Source organism: Perissodus microlepis, chromosome 1 (genome assembly GCF_051167445.1).
Source record: "Perissodus microlepis isolate ML-2025 ecotype Zambia chromosome 1, ASM5116744v1, whole genome shotgun sequence".
Taxonomy (NCBI): Eukaryota; Metazoa; Chordata; class Actinopteri; order Cichliformes; family Cichlidae; genus Perissodus; species Perissodus microlepis.
Window position 1 is genome coordinate 38,297,831 of NC_140461.1, and position 19,546 is coordinate 38,317,376.

The 19,546-nt window shown below is 42.5% G+C and overlaps 1 protein-coding gene and 1 pseudogene across 13 annotated transcripts in view; both read left to right on the forward strand.

Moving 5' to 3' along the window:
- Positions 1-16,369, forward strand: part of herc1 (HECT and RLD domain containing E3 ubiquitin protein ligase family member 1) — an 83,543-nt gene extending 67,174 nt beyond the window's left edge. For all 13 annotated transcript variants that reach the window (XM_084922922.1, XM_084922937.1, XM_084922954.1 and 10 more), the window contains 12 exons: positions 537-659; positions 763-865; positions 3,181-3,350; positions 4,710-4,848; positions 5,202-5,371; positions 7,418-7,587; positions 7,849-8,014; positions 8,123-8,199; positions 9,431-9,683; positions 10,841-10,993; positions 12,166-12,471; positions 15,738-16,369. In XM_084922922.1, coding sequence (XP_084779048.1) covers positions 537-659; positions 763-865; positions 3,181-3,350; positions 4,710-4,848; positions 5,202-5,371; positions 7,418-7,587; positions 7,849-8,014; positions 8,123-8,199; positions 9,431-9,683; positions 10,841-10,993; positions 12,166-12,471; positions 15,738-15,923 — 2,016 coding nt within the window. In that variant the 3' untranslated portion in view covers positions 15,924-16,369. The remainder of the gene's footprint in view (positions 1-536; positions 660-762; positions 866-3,180; positions 3,351-4,709; positions 4,849-5,201; positions 5,372-7,417; positions 7,588-7,848; positions 8,015-8,122; positions 8,200-9,430; positions 9,684-10,840; positions 10,994-12,165; positions 12,472-15,737) is intronic.
- Positions 8,319-8,418, forward strand: LOC146394238 (U6 spliceosomal RNA; annotated as a pseudogene).
- Positions 16,370-19,546: the final 3,177 nt, after the last annotated feature.

The following is a 19,546-nucleotide window of genomic DNA, read 5'->3' on the forward strand; positions in this document are numbered from 1 at the left end:
TGCTTGGATACGCAGCACATTCAGAGGATTTCTGTACTGTTACACTGTTACTGTTTTCTATACTGGAGAACAATATGTAGACATCAATCGTCATGTGTCCACTGGTGCTATATGCTGATTGTGGACATTCAAAAAAACACTGTGAAATAAATATGTCAGTGGTTCTTATATAGAGCTTTTCTACTCTGCCTGAGCACTCAGAGGGCTCATACAAGCACTTTTTATTCTATGCTTGTTTGACATAATTGCTTTCTTTTTAACATTCACACGTTTACACACAGTGTTGTGCCCAAAGGATATTTGGCATACAGACTGGAGCCGATCAAGCTAACAACCTTCCAACCCCATCAGCTAATTTTTTAAGGTTTTTACAGTAATATGATTGTGCTCTAGGTGTTGTGACATTTTGTCAGATTATTTCTGGTTGCTGGAACTACTTTGGGGCAGTTTTGAGTTCTAATTGTTTTGATTATTTTCAGTTGTCCAGCCTTATCTTAGCTATTGATAGTTGGTGTTGTCGTGTGCTCCCTCCTCAGGTGGCTTGTGGTTTGAACCACACTTTAGTTGTCTCTGCTGATGGAATGATGGTTTGGGCCTTTGGCGATGGAGACTATGGGAAACTGGGACTTGGGAATTCCACAGCCAAGTCCTCACCTCAGGTACCTGCTGCATTGTGATGCCTGAACAGTGAACTGAAGTTAATCTGTTGGCCTATCAAACAGTGAAACTGTTTGTGACCCTGATCTGTTTTGAAATCCTTAGAAAGTGGACGTGCTGTGTGGGATTGGTATAAAAAAAGTAGCCTGTGGAACTCAGTTTTCCGTGGCTTTAACCAAAGATGGCAAGGTTTTCACGTTTGGCCAAGGTAAGCTTAGCTTATTCCAGGTTTAAAAACAAAGTTAATCTATAACTGCCATAAATCTGCATTCTTGTTAAAGGCCAGTCTGTAGGCAAATGTTCTTATAGCTCACTTGATCAACGACTTCATAAAACATTTTGCTGAGGAGTTTGAGTTCTCAGCCTTTCTCTCACCCACGTTGGAGTCTTATTCACCCGTCGACGAAAGACAGACCTAGCTGCCATGTAGGGCTGCCACAAACGATTATTTTTGCGATTAGTTGACTAATCAGATCATCATCCATTGGACGTACAACGTACAGCTTATTGCACCAGCAGCATCTGCTCTTATATAACTATCATTAGCTTACAGCTTTAAGTGTTTAAGGTATGTGCTAACTAAAAATAAAGACAAGATGATAGTTTATTAAATTTTAATGAAATTTGCAGATTGTTTCGGTGAAGTTTAATAAACTCCTTGCTATCTAAAATATAACAGGACACCGGAGTAAATTCTCGAGCATCTCACACTTCTGATAATCAGCTGTCTTCTTGACGTTTATTCAGCTGTGTAAAAACTATAACTTTAATCTCAGCCAAACCGATTTACTCAGGAACAAATAAAATACTGAAAAAAGCCAAACAAAACATTTTTAAGTTATCTAAGTGACTTATATATATTTAACCTGAGTAGCGAAAGATGGCGGTGGGTTTGAAAACGATTTGCCGCGAGTCCGGTGTTCTCACGGGCTCTAGTGACCTTGCCCCCGGCTAGCTATCGAGCTAGTGGGTAACAGACGTCTCCGAAAACGTCGGAGCGCTTTTGAAAATATGTGGTGTCTTGATAAACTGAGCAGATATTTGAGGTTTACACAGCTACATTCTCGCCCGAAAATATGTTAAACGTTTATTTTGTGACCCAGAAAGAATAATAAGAGTAATATTAAAACTAACTAGCTGCCGCCATTGTTGGAAACTGAGCTGGGCTGCGCTATGAATTCTGGGACACAGCTACTTCTTCTTCTTCGGGGTTTAACGGCAGCTGGCATCCTTGTACATGCAGTGCTGCCATCTTCTGTTTCAGTCCGTTATTACACTCTTAAATCCTACTACTTATTCCTGCGTCTTTTGGGATCTTACAAAGCTTCAAACGACGCGTCGACTATTAAATCAGTCGTCGACGACTTTGATAGTCGACTAATCGTGGCAGCCCTACTGCCATGTCGCCCATATTAGCTAATACCTGGGCTTTTATTTTGTTTATTTAATTTTTATTTGAGACTCCCTTTCTCATTACAAGATCTGTTTCAGACAAGCATACTAACATGGTGAAAATTGTCCAAGATTTACAAAATCACATAAAAAAATTCCCAGTGACAGGTTCATAAAATCGTTTATAGATCTTTTAAACTCTGCAAGCGATGCCATCTGAGAGAGCTGCACTGTAATGTGGTCCACGATGACAGGGCAGGAAATGAGGCCTTTTTTCCAAGCTCTGCACGAGCTGATGGAACAGTGAATAGAATGGAAAACCAGAAAATGATTTATAGATATACCAATCAGCCAGAGAAAGTTGATGTGTTAAAGGTTTACAGCCAGTTAAATATCTTAATGCCTCATGATAAACTGAGAGTGAGCAGGAGGGCTGATGAACGATACCTTAAACCCGGAGGGTGGCAGCAGGAGAAAAATCATCTGTTTGTGAAAAAGTACCCCAACTTCAGCCTCAGTTTGTTTAACAGGTGGTCAGTATGTGACCTAAAAGATTGTCATTGATCACAGTATTTAAGTATTTGCAGAAGCCCACAGGTTTAATAGAAGTGCCTTGACAAGACAGAAGAGAGGGAAGTACTCTTAGTACTGTCTTTCTGTTGTTTAGAACAACATGACCGTGTTTATTTCTGCATTTAAAATGCAGCAGTGAGATGAAACAGCTGTGACTGCACACTACCCAAAGCTAAATGTGATTGTGCAAAAACCATGTTGATGGTATTAATGCAAAAATAATAATGTACGCCCTGAGATAGAAACCTCTGTTAGTGACATTATGGTGGTCTATAAACTCCATAAGACAAAACTGAAACCATCAAACCCCTCAGTCCCATTTTTCTTATTTTATATGGGATATTAATAACACAATAATCTATAATCGTATTAATGAATGTTAGTGAAAACAGTAGTTTATTATATAGCATATTAAAATGAGTGTGATATTTAGATTTGGCCATTAGTGGTTTTAACACTGATTATGACAATTACACAATTGAGTTTTCACCATGAAGTCAAAGTGAGATTTTTTCCGTGCCATATTATTCAAATATATTTTTACCTTTTCTGTTGAAGACCGCCTAATTGGCTTGCCAGAGGGTCGAGCCAGGAACCACAACCGGCCCCAACAGGTACCGGGTCTCTCAGGGATCCACATCCAGGATGTCGCTGTAGGAGCTGAACACACTCTGGTACTCTCCTCCACAGGAGATGTTTACACCTGGGGCAGCAACTCGGAGGGGCAGGTAACATGCATACAATGCTTGTGGGAACACAAGTGTCAAAGTCTCAATAAGACTGTTTGCTGCTTATCTTATTTGAAGTAAATGGATTTACTAAAAATGTAGCCTTGTCATCTATCTTATATTGCACACATAGAGAACCTTGTGGCACACAATAGCTAAGATAGGACGAGGACTCAGAAGCAGCCAAAGAAAAGTATCATTCAGACAGATATGATGTGAACCACTCCAAAGCAGAACCAGATACACCAACCCAATATTTCAGCCTATCAAGGAAAGTATGGTGGTGGACGGCATCAAACGTAGAGTTTAACATCAGAATATTCTCCAGCGTCACTTTGCATTAAAATGACACTGGGCACTGAAAGAACAGAATGAGCCCCAGATTGAAATTTCTCAAGCACACTGTCTTTGTTTAAGACTGGTGTAATCTGCTTAGTCATAGCCTTTTCTAAACTCTTAGCAGTAAATGATAATTTTGAGATTGGTCTGTAAATGCTAAGAAAAAGAATGAGTTGCCCCCAATGAGCAGGGACACTCTCTCAGTGTTTCAAAGCTCCTAAGAGAAGTCTTTGGCCCATCCTTGGCCTCTGCACTGACTGGTAGATTCAGTTCAGTTGAATTCAGTTTTATTTATATACCAAATCACAACACAGTCGCCTCAAGGTGCTTTATATAGTGAGGTAAAGACCCTACAATAATACAAACAGAGAAAACCTCAACAAAACTCTACAAGCAAGTGCTTTAGTGACAGTGGGAAGGAAAAACTCGCTTTTAACAGGAAGAAACCTTCAGCAGAACCAGGCTGGTAAATGGACTAGTTCTTATATAACGCTTTATAGAACTTGAACTTTTTCTTGTGAATCTAAGTGCTTCTGTCTTGGAGAGCATTGGAATTAGTATCTTGCCCACAGATATTTGGCATACAGCGGCCAGGGATCAAACGCAGCAGATGACCTGCTCTGAGCTACAGCCACCCCTTCAGTAGTAGCAGCGATTAGCTGCTCTGCTTCGCACAGGACCTTGACCCAGAATCAGGTCATTTGCAAGATATTTAGCACGAGGTTCTCCACAAATCTGAGTGTGCAACTGGAGAGGGGCGCCTGTCGTCCAGCACAGTCACAAAGGGCTCAGCCGGCTATCTTAGACTAACAAAAGATCCAGAGTGCTACGGTATCACTGAGTCTAAGCAGAATTCCTGCTGTGCCTCTCATACTACTGCAACAACACATCATCAGCAGGGTAAAACTAACATTGCATTGTTTGCATTCCTGGCAGTCAGTTTTGATTTATTTTCAGAATTGATCTTGAGCTGTTATACACACTTATTCTTAAATGTTGACTTATGACTGTGTTGTGCAGCTGGGTCTGGGACACACCAACCATGTTAGAGAACCTACACTGGTAACAACGCTGCAGGGCAAGAACATCCATCAGATCTCTGCTGGACGCTGTCATAGTGCAGCGTGGACGGCTCCCTCTGTGCCGCCTCGAGCACCAGGTTACACAGACACACAACATTCACATAATGCCTCCTGATATTTTGATACTTTCTCCCAGATATCAGATTTCCTGCTGTGCTGCTGGAACATACAAAATACCAGATCGTAATTGTTTTATTTTTATGTATTATGCTTAGAAACCTGCCTTATAAACCACATCACATAGAAAATATGTCAAAGGAATTAGAGACAGAGCTTTGGATGGCTGCCACAACAAACAATAATTAGAATAACAGTGACAGCAGAAAATCTCTTTAATGTAACTTTTGTCGTGAATGAAAAAGTCGATTTTTCTTCCCACACTTCTCAGTGTTCGGGGTGATCATATCTCACTCTGTCTAATCTTCCTCAGGCTCATCTGTACCTCTTCAGCTTGGCCTGCCAGCAGCAGTGCCTCCTCAGTACAGTGGACTTAAAGAAGTGAGCATCGAGGCAGTGAGGGCCCGTTTGCGGCTCCTCTACCACTTCTCTGACCTCATGTACTCGTCATGGAGACTACTCAACCTCAGCCCTAACAACCAGGTGGGCAACGACTACAATAAAAACAAAAGACACTTTTTAGAAATTTGGTAAAAAATAAATGTGTTGTTAGAATTTTTTGTAATGTGATACCAGTTATATTGTTCTGAATGATTCACATTCGCCCTTAAGAAGTTGCACACAGCCAATAGGCTTTAGTTTAATTTAGGCAAATAGCAGCCTTTGATATTTGACCTGTCAGTGATGCTAAGTGTTAGTTATGTCTTACTGTATATTTTATCTACTACAGAAACAGCTTCTGGAAAAATACTGTTAGTTTAGTGCCTCTAACACATTGACTATGACAAGCTGAAAACACACCCATAGATGTGAACAGAATGAGAAGAAGAAAATGACTAAACTTAGATTTGTCTTTCCTTTGGTTTGCATCTCCAGCCTCAGTAACTGAAGGCACAGTCCAAATTTTATGCAGTGAAAATGAGCGAGGCAGGCTCTGAACACCTTCACTCTCATAACTGAAAGGCTGTAAAGGTGATTGAGTTCAGGGATAAACCCAGAAAAGGTGCAGGTTGTACACACTTTTTGGTGTTTATTATGAAGCTCGGATCGGTCAAATGCATCTTAAAATCTGACATTTGTGTTGTCACTTCTTGTGTTGACTGCACTAGAAGGAGCCAGTCACCTAAATATACAGCTAAATTAACACCCCCCTGTCTCAGTCACGCTTTGTGACTTCCTCAGCACACTGTATAAACACTGTGTTTCAGACACAAGCCAAAAGTCAGCACTCTGTCCTGGGGGCAGACCCTTAGTTGGTGAAATTGACCTCTCAGTAGGTTGGTGGCTCTCTACGCTCTCCAGAGTCCTCCGATGGAAATGGTTGCATCGTGGTCAATTGCAGAGATGAATGAGGGCAGTAAGTCTTCACCCTGGAGGCAAAAAGGTCTACTTTTGCCTCGACAAACAGATCCCACAACTGGCCACTAGTAAAGGGTGTAATATTCATTCCCCCCTCTGGGGTTCCTGCCTGGAGAGAAAGTCCAGCCCCAGCATGTGTGGCTCTTGGAGACAGAAAATGAACACTAAATCATGAAAGCAGAGAGTGACATAGGTTTAACAGTCAAGGGGTACGTGCCCCTGTCTGGGCGTTTATGTAAGAGACCACTGTTGAATTTTCTATCCTGACTAATACATGCTGGCCCAGAACTGGACAAAGAAAGTTGAGAGCTTGAAACACGGCTGGGAGCTCTCACTGATTGGTGTGCAGCCTGTGCTGCACTGAAATTCAGACTCTCTCACTGATGAGGGTGAGAAACGTGGGATTACCTGTTGTGGTCACCTGAACATCTGACAAGTCCGAACTAGGAATTACAACCTGAAACAGCAAAAATATATTTTTGTGCGCAGGGGGGTTGGTGACAACTTAAACAGGACTTAAGGAGTGCCTCTTGGGCAGCACCAGATAGGGGAACCGGCATCTCCCTGCAGTTCTTAACTCAATCCCATAGCTAGGAGGACTGAGACGTCTTTCTCCCGGGCGTTGGGGCCCAAAGGTGGACCTTAGCTCCAGGCTGACTGGCGTGGAAGTTACCCCAGAGGCTGGTTTGGTACTCATGCCAAAATGCAAAGCAACAGTGCTGCACAAGGAGACTTGAAATGTCCACTCTGTGGGAAGCCCACACACCAACTGAACAGTGGAGGCTAACACCAACGAGGCAGTTAAACTGACTTCATGCCAGCAGACAGCAGCACTAACTATCAGTAGCTAGCCCAACTCGGCATCCCCTCAGTTTTTACGCTCAGGTGAAGTGTGAAAACTGCAGGATCAATGTGATTACAGAAGTCTATATGTGCAGGGTTGTATATGTGTCATCACAGGGCACGAATAGAGGTGCCTTAAGCCACAACATGCAGGGGCGTGATATCCCAAACTATATGTGTTGTATGGACTGAAAGGGGACTACTATGTTATATGTTAATTGGAAAGATTTTTTTCTTAACCTTTAGTTTAGACGTTGCACAAATGTAGGGAAAAGATTTGGGGCTCCTCTTAATTAGTAAATACTAAATGTCATTTTAATTCTGCAGAGCTGTACCTCCCATTACAACGCCGGTACCTGGGGAATCGTCCAGGGCCAGTTAAGGCCCCTTTTGGCTCCCAGAGTGTATACGCTGCCTATGGTGCGGTCGATAGGCAAGACCATGGTGCAGGGCAAGAACTACGGTCCCCAGATCACTGTCAAACGGATCTCCACACGGTCAGTGCTCAGCACCGTTTGTTTGGTAACTATTTTTAGCCTGCAGTTTTGGTCAGAGGTTTCCATACACTCACCACTGGTATGAATGTCAGAGTGTTTTAGAGGTTTTCCAGGGTGGAATTGTTGTACTGCATAAAAAAATAGATGCATAACTACTTCATCAGCTACTGATGTTATAAATATAATTTTGTGCTCAAAGGTGAACTTAAAATCCCCTTCTTCCTTTTCACTTTGGTTTTCCATCACATTTGAACTCTGCAGAGGTCGGAAGTGTAAACCAATCTTTGTACAGATTGCTCGGCAAGTTGTAAAGTTGAATGCTTCAGATCTCCGACTTCCCTCAAGAGCCTGGAAGGTCAAACTAGTTGGAGAAGGTGCTGACGATGCAGGAGGGGTCTTTGATGACACCATCACAGAGATGTGTCAGGTATGTAAACATCTGGACTTGTTAGAACAAATTTTATTCCAGCTGTTTACTGGATGTCTGATGTACTAGAGCTACTACTTCTTCACTGTCATGTATATCTATCCATAGGAGTTGGAGACAGGAGTTGTAGACCTGCTCATCCCATCTCCCAATGCCACAGCAGAGGTTGGCTACAACAGAGACAGGTGAGAAGACCTTAATGAAACATGTAGGTCAGTTAATGTGTTGGAAGTTGTAGGACTTTAAGAGAGTAACTAATCCTTTGTTTGAAATAAAAGAAATACATTTCTTTGATGGCTTTGGTGCTTGCTTTGGCAAGCGCTAAATTGGATATGATACAGGGAAGATTAGCATGGCCTCTGCGCAAGGATGACACGTAAATTCGTGAAGCGTTCCACATTTTTCAGCGGAGGCTTCAAGAGAGAACGAGTACAAACCGTGTCTGCCGTCTATTATTTTGGGGAACGTTCGGTTGCTAGCAAACGAGATGGACGAGCTAACAGCGCTGACACGGAGTCAGAGGGAATATCGTGAGTGTAGCTTGATGTGTTTCACCGAATCACGGATGCACCAGGGTATTCCCGATGGCAGTGGACAGTGTGGCTTCCACACTGTTCGGGCGGACAGGGACAGCGCCACGAGCGGTAAGCAGAAAGGAAGAGGGCTTGCTGTTCTTGTTAACAAACAAACATAACAATCAAAGACTCAGGCCGTATTATTTGGTCAGGGAATTTACCCTTGTAATGTTGGTGGCTGTTTACGACACTGCAGTGAATGCTCAGCCACCTACAGCCGTACCTGTAGTCAGCCTGAAATCCAGAGCTGCACCACTCCCTCAGGATTTTTTACGAGTCTGTTGTGGCCAGTGCCATCCTCTATGCTGTTGCATTCTGGGACAGCATGCCAACAGACTCAATCGACTGCTCGGCAAGGCCAGTAATGTTGTGGGGATGGAGCTGGACTCCCTTAGGGTGTTTCTGACAGGTGGCTGTTGTCCAAGATAAGGACAGTGATGGACAGTACCTCCCACACACTGCATGACTTGCTAGCTAGTCACAGGAGCATGGACTGAGACACAGGACTGAACGACACAGGAAATCATTCCTGCCTGTGGAACTCCTCCATCTAATGCGCCGTACACATTGCAACAATTACACCCTTTTGCACACGCTCTACAGTAAAATAACAAATGACAAAGTTTCACAGGTTAGAGTCAAATGTCAATTATATACATTTCACCTCTATAATATTCTTGATATGTATAATTGAGCGATTTGTATGCGTGTATATTGTGCTATTTCTTAAATGTGTAAACTTTGTAATAGTTTAGTCTGTTACTGTTATTGCCTTGGAGCAACTGAAACCCACATAGTTTCCTTATGGATTATTAAAGTATTCTGATTCTGATTTTGATAGATTCCTCCTCAACCCGTCAGCATGCCTGGATGAGCACATGCTCCAGTTTAAATTCTTAGGTATTCTTATGGGGGTAGCCATGCGCACCAAGAAGCCCCTGGATCTGCACTTGGCTCCTTTGGTTTGGAAACAGTTGTGCTGCATCCCCTTGTTGCTGGAGGACCTGGAGGAAGTGGACCTGCTCTACGTGCAGACACTCAAAAGCATTCTTCACATTGAAGACAGCGGCATCACGGAGGATAATTTCCATGAGGTTAGAAAAGCATTTTGATTGTATGTTCGTGTGAGGATTATACTTAGACTTTTAAATATTGAAACCACACTAAAGCAAGCCACCAGCCACAAACACATTCATTCATTCAGCAGTGTTACTGTGTTAAGTGGGGTTGTTTAATAGAACATTAAATTCAATGTTTGGTTCATTTTTAGTGCAACAGAGAAAAAGCAGATGTCTACATTTAAGAACAGTTGAAATATGAAAGAAAACCTGTGTAATGTTACTTTGCATGAGATAGGGTTACCTGGGTCCAACCTGGAATTAGGCCGGGGGAGCGGCTACATTGGCAAAGCGGGCTGGGTATCGTCTAACGTTGGGCAATATCTAAAATTTTTCCAACCGACATTCGACTTTCTGATGGGCAGAGCAATATATAGTTCTGCACAGACTGATTTGCGCTTTTAGGCTTTATAGGGTGAAAGGTAAAGACCCTACAGTAATACAGAGAAAGCCCAACAATCGAAAGACCCACTATGAGCAAGCACTTGGCGAAAGTGGGAAGGAAAAATGCCCTTTTAACAGGAAGAAACCTCCAGCAGGCTCAGGGAGGAGGAGCCAGATGGCGGTGAGGAGAGGAATACTGAAGAAAAGACACGCTGTAGATGAGAGCTAATTTCTGCCACATGAGCTTTCATACGTTGGATGAAATGAATAAATGAACAGAGCAATGAACGGTTGTTAGATTTAGTGGAAAGCTTTTATAGAAAACCTTATGGTGGCCTTTATTTACCATGACTGCAGAAGTTATTGACTTGTATTTTATGCTTTGTTTGTCTTTCTAATGCATTGTCTTTGATAATATAATTGTCATATTCTAGTACAAAGCCTCATTTTGATCCTCTTCTTTTAGGCCATGGACATAACTGGTTTTTAACTACGCGTTCATATAGAAAAACAGCAGTTTGTCTTATCAAACTCAGATCTGGGGACAAAGATTAATTGTTTTTCCTCCCATTTGTCACTGATCCACAGGGCCCAAGGTTTATTATTTAGGACTTAGAGATGTGGAGATTTTAGGTATATTTTTAAATCATTAATGTAATTCCATCAGAGGTCCTTTCTTTATGAAGTGAAGTTCTCTAACCTCAGTGAGCTCTTTGCCAGTACTCATAGTTTCTGTGTTTGTTTTGCAGATGATTCCTCTGGATTCCTTTGTCGGGCAGAGTGCAGATGGTAAAATGGTCCCCATTATCCCAGGAGGGAACAGCATCCCTCTCACTTTCTCCAACAGGAAGGAATATGTGGAAAGAGCTATTGAGTACAGACTGCATGAAATCGACCGTCAGGTACAGAAAAGGCCTTTACACACCAGACATGTCAAATCCATGCGAATATTTTGTGTATTAAATATGTTTTTTGGACTCACCTCTTCAGTACAACAGCACAAACTCAATTTTTCCAATTTTCTGGATCTGAATAAACAGATCTGACCAATCAGATCACTGCCTTGGGCAACAAATGCGATTGTAAGTCAAATCATGCAATGATATGGAAATAGGAAAATGTTACTATTTTACCTCAGATTGGATGGAGTCAGATTCTCAGTGTTTTATGTTTCCTGTTTAGAAACATCAGGACGAGCTTGTCGATGTTGACTCTTTTCACAGTGTGGTTTTTTTTCTTTTTTTTAAAAAACAAACAAATGTGTGTTTATTAAAAACATGGATTAACTTCAAAGTCATAAAAAAGAAGTGCGTGTGGAAGTGTCTTAAACCTGTGTTGGGTCAAAGACCCAGTTATTGGCCATAGCTGTGGTTGTAAATAAAGACTTCGGATAGACGTCTGGGAAGCATTTTGACTTGACTTTCCTTTGGAGTTTATTTGGGTCATATTAAATTGAATTGAACTTGTACGTCTTGGTCATACTGTTCCAAAACTTCGTTGGCTAAGGACTTCTCAGTCACCAGTTGTTAGCCACTGAGCATTCACAGGGGAATGTATAGAGCAGCGGTCCCCAACCCCCGGGCCTCGGACCGGTACCGGTCCGTGAGTCGTTTGGTACCGGGCCGCGAGAGTTGAGGCTCAGGTGAGAAATGTATAGTTTTCAGGGCTTTTATTGGTTTTCAGCGTTATTTTGTTATCGTTTTTATCGTTTACTCGGTTTTCCTGGGTCTTTTCACGTGTGTTATGAATAAATCTTCTTTTTTTCGGTACCGGTACTAGTTTTATTTTGTTGTATTTATCCGCGACACCTTAAAGGCCGGTCCGTGAAAATATTGTCGGGCATAAACCGGTCCGTGGCGCAAAAAAGGTTGGAGACCGCTGGTATAGATGATCCAGATACAGGAACACAGTGTTTGTCTGCTGTTTCAACATGGAAAACCTAATAACAGCAAGCTGTGTGCAGGACTGGAAACAAACAAGAACGTCTCTTTAGCTGATCTGACCGTTAGATAAAACATGTGACTTTGGCCTTAACACGGACATAAGTCTTCTCCTGTGGGCTCATCTCTTCCAGGTGGCAGCAGTGCGTGAGGGCATGTCGTGGATCGTGCCGGTGCCGCTACTGTCCCTGCTCACTGCCAAGCAGCTGGAGCAGATGGTTTGTGGCATGCCGGAGATCTGCTGCGATGTGCTCAAGAAGGTGGTGCGCTACAGAGAGGTGGATGAACAGCACTCCTTGGTGCAGTGGTTTTGGCAGACCCTGGAGGAGTTCTCCAACGAGGAGCGTGTCCTCTTCATGCGCTTTGTCTCAGGTCGCTCGAGGCTCCCTGCTAACACAGCTGATATCTCCCAGAGGTTTCAGATCATGAAGGTGGACAGGGTAAGTAGAGCAGTGCATTGTCATCATGAAAAAATGCCCAATTATTTTCCTTAAATTCCCGGGGAATCTAAGTGATATTTAGGATGGTTGATTGGCAATGAGCTGAGCAGGTAAAATAACTTTTCTCTGGATAAGGCAGTTCAGAGACAGAGGACCTCAGTCTAAGTTAATCTGGGGGCATTTTGGGTCTTTTGGTTCTCCCATCTTCAATGGACCGCTGCGTAACTCAGGACACTATTAGAAAACTATCGTTATGAGTGTACAATAACATATTTTTGCATTTCCTAGCAGTGTGAATGCTGGAAATTTAAAGATTTTGCCTGAAGTGTTTAAAAATATTTGAAATAGTCAAAGCTGAACTTCCTGAATGAGCTTAATTTAATTAGATTACCAAATTATCAGCCAACTTTAGTGTAAAAAGTAGAAGCACAAAATTGAAAAATGGGCTAAATAAAACCAAAAAATCCATCATTTTACTCTAAAATAATAGCCACTGGTGTCCACTTTCATCCCCGGTTATTGTGATAGATATTTGTCTCTCATAAATGTCCCCAAAGCGCTGCCTCCTCCATCCAACTCTTCCACAGGGAACAATGTGAAAACAGTCTAAATTTCATCTGAAAATCCGAATCGCAGGCTGTTTCTACACTGTCACGACATCCACATACTAAACTCTACAGATGTGAAAATTAAGAATTTGTAGACTAGAAGTTGTTGGCGCTCACGGTGAAAGAATTTTTCTTATACAACAGTTTTCTCTTAGGAAGCATTTCAGAGACAAATTTCTGTCTATTTCAACCTGAAGCTGACAGAAGTCTGGGTCACCTGACAAGAGTCACTATAGCAACCGGTCCTCATACCTGCATCCTGATGGGCGCTCTCTCACCCAGCCAAGATTCATCTCAAATTATATCTTTCAACTGCTGCTGTGTCCACAGTTTTCACTCTCCAGCCATTATCTTAATCTTAAAACGTAGGACGGTTTGTCTTCAGCCTCACAAACCGACTCTGCCTTCAGGCTCGGGCTCATAGTAGCCCTGGCCTGCATCTTAATTAGTGAATTAATTAACATGCAGGTGTCAAAAAAACAACACAGTGCTTCAGACACACTGTGCCGAGGCTTAGTTCATCAGCACATCACTCCTTTAGTACCTGATTCATTGGTTTATAAGGAAGTGAATCACTGGCAGGATTTGTGGTGCGTTTTCATGGAGCTGTTGTGCGAGACATAGAGAACTGCAGTGCGACATTGAGATATGGAGTCAGCAACAAAAAGAAGATGTTCTGCCTATTCCTAAATAAAAACCACTTTAATAAGGCGTTCTACCCGCAGGTCTAAACTGTACATAAGAAATACACCGTACATATATAGTGATAGAATTATAACCATCACTAATCTGGGAGTTAAAATGGAGGCAGATCTTAAACTTGGTCAGAGCTTTCGTAAGGTCCAGCTTTTTTTAATTTAAGCCCGTCTTACCAAAGCAGCTTTTTGAGACAGTAATCTACGCCTTTGTTACATCTAGGCTGGATTATTGTAACGCACTTTATTGTGATGCAGTTTGTCTTTTAACTGGAACAAAAAAGTCTGAGCACATTACCTCCATTCTAATTTCACTCCACCAGCTACCTGCACGTTTTAGGATCGTTTTTAAAAGTTCTTTTATTTGTTTTTAAATCTCTAAATGGCCCTTACCATTACTAAGTATAAATTTAGTAGGGGTGGGGGAAAAAATCGATACTGTGTAGTATCGTGATATTTTGTTTGCTAATAATGTATCGATACAGGGACAGCAGAAATCGATATTTTGTTACAAAAAAAGTTTTTGTGGACTGGAACATGCTCTGACTTCAGAGCATGTTGATCCTTTTTCTGAGCAAGAATCCTTCACTGTCCAAATGTGTTTAACTTTTTTTATGGCAGCAATAAACATGACAGTTTACTTATTTTAATTTAAGACATGTTTTATTTTAATTAAGTTTAAAACTTTTTTATTTAATGTAAAATTATATTTTGTTTTAATTTACTTTCAAATTCTTCAGTTGCTGAATGGGCTGCATAGGTTTCATAAATTTCATAGTTCAGAATAGCTATAATTGTACCAGATGGTTGCGTTCAGTTAAGTTGGACTAGACTGTAATACAAACCGTTCAGTTTGTCAACAATAAAACTGACTGAGATGAGAGAAAGACTGAGTGCGAGACTTTGATATTAGATAAAATGAATATTGATAAAGTTTACCTTTATGTACAGAATGTGAATATCGCAAAATATTTTAAAAAATTGCAATAATATCGTATCGTGGGATGTATGGTGATTCCCACCTCTAAAATTTAGAGGTGCTTTTGAGGAGGCTGCTCCAAAGGGGCTGTAGCTGCCCCTTTGGAGCCATTTTATTAAATTAAATTAAATTTTATTTTATTTGTTTATGCTATTTGTATATGCACAGCACTTTGTGAACCCTGGTTTTATGTTGGTGTGGTATTATATAAGCTTTGGTCACTGGTGAAATACATAATCAAGCAGAGGCAGGGACCTCACAGCACAAGCGTAGTCCCAGCCTATTATAAGATTGTGTTGCACATTATTATATATAGTCTTTTTTTTTATGAATAAAAAATATCAAGACGTCACAGGTTCTGTAGAGTTGACAATCACAATAAATAATAATTGTCGTGTGGGCTACAAGTAGACCAGAGTCAGTGCAATCAAACACACCTGCCTTCAGTTAATACAACCCCATCAAACCACTCCCCAACTAGTGCCCATCCCCCACAGCAAACATGGAGAAGAGGTTATCTAGGCAATATTATGTTACACCAGGGTATATAAAAGTAGAGCAGACTGGGAGGCAGAGCCTTGAGCTTTCACGTCCGTCTTCTGTGTCATCACCACCCAGTTTGGATTTGCTAGACGGAAACCTGTATTTTTAAGATCCGACTTTCATTTTTGGTAAAGCGGATAGCTGGGATGACCGTGAACCCTTCCTTCGTTATGCTGCAATAGGCCGGACCTGCTGGGGCTTCTCATGATGCATGACCACTTGCATGTTTGTTCTTCTCTCACATTCACTCACTTTCCATTAAATCATTAGTGTACTGTTGTTTGTTCTTTACCTTATTATATAAAGTGCCTTGAGGCGACTGTTGTTGTGATTTGGTACCAATTGAATTGAATTTAGAAGAAGAGAGCAGCGTTTGGCCTGCCACAGAATGACACTGTATGAGGTTTAAGTAATTTGGAACTTGTTGTGTGTCCTCCACAGCCCTATGACAGCTTGCCCACCTCTCAGACATGTTTCTTCCAGCTGCGCTTGCCTCCGTACTCAAGCCAGGCTGTCATGGCTGAGAGGCTGCGCTACGCCATCAATAACTGCCGCTCCATCGACATGGACAACTACATGCTCTCCCGAAACGTGGACAATGCCGAGGGCTCTGACACTGACTACTGATCCAAGCAGTTCCACACACGCACACAAATAAACTCGGCAGAAATGAGCAGGAACAGCCAGTATTATCCAAACCGCACCATCATAGGAAACTCTTAAGCAGATGGGCCATTTTCTAATCTATTTTATGTCGATTAAACAGCACAACTTTTCATTTCTCTTTGTGGTTTATTAGCAGTTTTTATTGACACAAATTCATACGAGAAATGCATTTAGTGTTTTATTATCTTTTTTTGTGCACATCCCATTTTCAGGGTTTCTGAATGGAGATATGTTTATTTGTTTGGAAATGTGTATAGAACATTATCAAGCAAGCTGTGGAGAAAGAAACACATTGTACATTGTGTAAAATGCTACATTAGGGAAAATGTCATATTTATTGTTTTCATTGCCTATGCCAAGTTTCCCAAACCATATAAAAGACCTGACAATAAATGCTGCATAATTGATTTGTTGTTCTGTTGCTGGAGTTGGCTATTTCCATGGTAAAAAGAAAAACCCTTCATCATAAATAGATTAATTTATGTGAGAAGTACAAAATATCACAAATGCCACTGTTTGACAGGAAGAAATAAACTGGAAAAAAATAATAATCAGGGGGAAAAAACGACCCGAGCAGGTGACTGCAGGTTTCCCCGAAATTGAATTGAAACCAGACCTAGTTTTATTCTTGAGATCATCTTCTGCTGGTCTAACAGCACAGGTATACACGGAGCTAGTCTTCTCTAGTTCAACAACCAAATCTGTGAGATTAATATCCTTTTTTATCCATGTTTAAACTGAAATATCATCATGCAACTTTATGCCTTTGGATCACTTTTCTAAGGGTAAATGGTAAATGGTCTGCATTTGTATAGCGCTTTACTTACTCCCTAAGGACCCCAAAGCACTTTACACTACATTCACACACACATTCACACACTGGTGATGGCAGCTACATTGTAGCCACAGCCACCCTGGGGCGCACTGACAGAGGCGAGGCTGCCGGACACTGGCGCCACCGGGCCCTCTGACCACCACCAGTAGGCAAACATGACCGATCTTGATGAAACTTTGCATAAAGAAAATTAAATACATAAAGCACATATAAAAATATTTTATAGAAATTCCACAATATATTTGTACATTTGACAGGTCAGCTGAGTACAGAATGGGATGTCAGATTAGAAAGTTAATAATATAAACATGCACATATTTGCATGCTCCATAGTCCAGTGAGGACCATGCACTCACTGAGGGCAGGCAAACTGATGATAATGACAGTGAGGAAGAGCAGAACCCAGAAACAGTTTTGAGGTGCTGTTAGGAGGTCAGGGGTCAGTTCAAGGTAAGATGTGTGTGTTGGTGTATTTGTGTCAGGAACAAATCTTGTCAGAAATACATGCACCTGAATTGTATTGACAAAAGCATTTAGAGCTGCAAAGTATTGTTCGCTCTGATTTTCTTTCCTGTGCAGGTTCCCAAAAGATAAAATTAGAAGTTTAGTGAAATGAGTAGTCCGCAACCCTCATTCTTAAATCAGACTTTGACTAGACAGACAACTTGTTTAAATCATAGTACTGATCCCATCAGTTTTTACATTTGTTGAGATTTATTTGTCTAAGGCTCATATCTCATAATTAGAATCACATATTTGTGTTTTATTTTTTACTTGACATCGCTATACAACTACAGGCCATTTACCATAAAATGAACCCAACACATTTTACAGTCACTTTTTACAGCAGAACTTTACAAAAACAAATTTCCATATTCTCCAGAATTCTGTTGTTCATGTTAGGCATGTTAATCATGAACATCACACACAGTGCCAGGTCTTTCCACAGTGGTGCCAAAACATGGGCGTTATGCTGGAGCCCCAACCTGCGCATCCAGTTTAGGCGCTGGCTCTGATGGTGGCCTGTCGGTACTTATCGGCTGCCTCCGGAGTCCCACAGCCTAACCAAGCCCGGTAGGTTGGTTACCACCACGACAGGCACCAACTACCTTGCGGCCGCAGCTCCGTGCAGCAGCTTCGGCAATGGAGGTGCTGAACATGGTCCATTCGGACTCAATGTCCCCAGTCTCCCTTGGAATGCTGTTGAAGCTCTGCCGGAGGTGTGAGTTGAGGATGTCGCAGACCGGGGCCTCTGCTAGACGTTCCCAGCACACCCTCACTGTATGTTTGGGTCCTGATCCAACTCACCACCAGTTGGCGATCAGTTGACAGCTCAGCCCCTCTCTTTACCCGAGTGTCCAAAACATATGGCCTCAGGTCTGGTGATACAATTACAAAATCGATCATCGACCTGTGGCCTAGAGAGTCCTGGTGCCACGTACACTTATGGACTCTCTTATGTTCGAACATGGTGTTCGTTATGGCCAAACTGTGGTTTGCACAGAAGTCCAATAACAAAACACCGCTCGGGTTCAGATCCGGGAGGCCGTTCCTCCCAATCATGCCCTTCCAGGTCTCACTGTCATTGCCCGCATGAGCATTGAAGTCTCCCAATAGGACAACAGAGGGACTCCACTCAGGGACTCCAAGAAGGCTGGGTACTCTGAACTGCCGCTCGGAGCATAAGCACAGATGACAGTCAGGACCCGTTTCCTGACCCAAAGGCGAAGGGAACAAACCCTCTCATCCACTGGGAGAAACCCCAACATACCAGTAGCAAGCTGAGGGGGTACCAAGATACCCGCCCCAGCCTGACGCCTCTCACCAGGGGCAACTCCAGACTGAGACAGAGTCCAGCCCCTCTCCAGGAGACTGGTTCCAGAGCCCAGGGCAAGCGTTGAGGTGAGCCCGACTATATCTAGCCGGTACCTCTCAACCTCACGCACTAACTCAGGCTCCTTCCCCACTAGAGAGGTGACATTCCATGTCCCAGTTGCCAGTCTTGGTAGCTGGGGATTGGTCCGCCAGGGCCTCCGCTCCTGGCCGCTGCCCGACTCACATTGCACCCAACCCCCACGGTGCCTCCTGCGGGTGGTGGGCCTGCAGGAAGATAGGCTCATGTCCCTTTTTCGGGCTGTGCCCAGCCGGGATCCATGGACTAAGGCCTGGCCACCAGATGCTCACCCTCGGGCACCCACCCCGGGCCTGGCTCCAGGGCGGGGCCCCAGTAACCCTAACCCAGGCAGGGTAAACTGTTCCCTCAATGGTCTTTTCATAGGGGTCTTCTGAATTGCTCTTTGTCAGGACCAATTTGCCATGGGAGACCCTACCAGGGGGCAAAAGCCCCCACACAACATAGCCCCTGGGATCGCTGGGACACACAAACCCCTCAACCACGATAAGGTAGCGATCAGCGGAGGGGCAAAAAAAATCCAAAACAAGCAAATTTAACCCGACATCTATGATTTGATTTCTTTGCATGTGTGGATTGGATGGGTTGTTACTGAGATGAGGTGATGATTTCATGTCAATAGCGCCTTTAGAAATATATTTACTAAGAAAACTGGTGACGTATACAATACTTGCACTTAGTTTTACCTGCTGTATGAAAAGATATGCTGTGTTTGTTTGTGATTGTCTGTAAAAAACAAACTAAGGTCTCCACTACCTTACAAAGGTATTGACCTAATTAAAAGGAATGACAGTAACATCTCACATCCTCTGGAAAAAGAATGAGCAAACACGTATC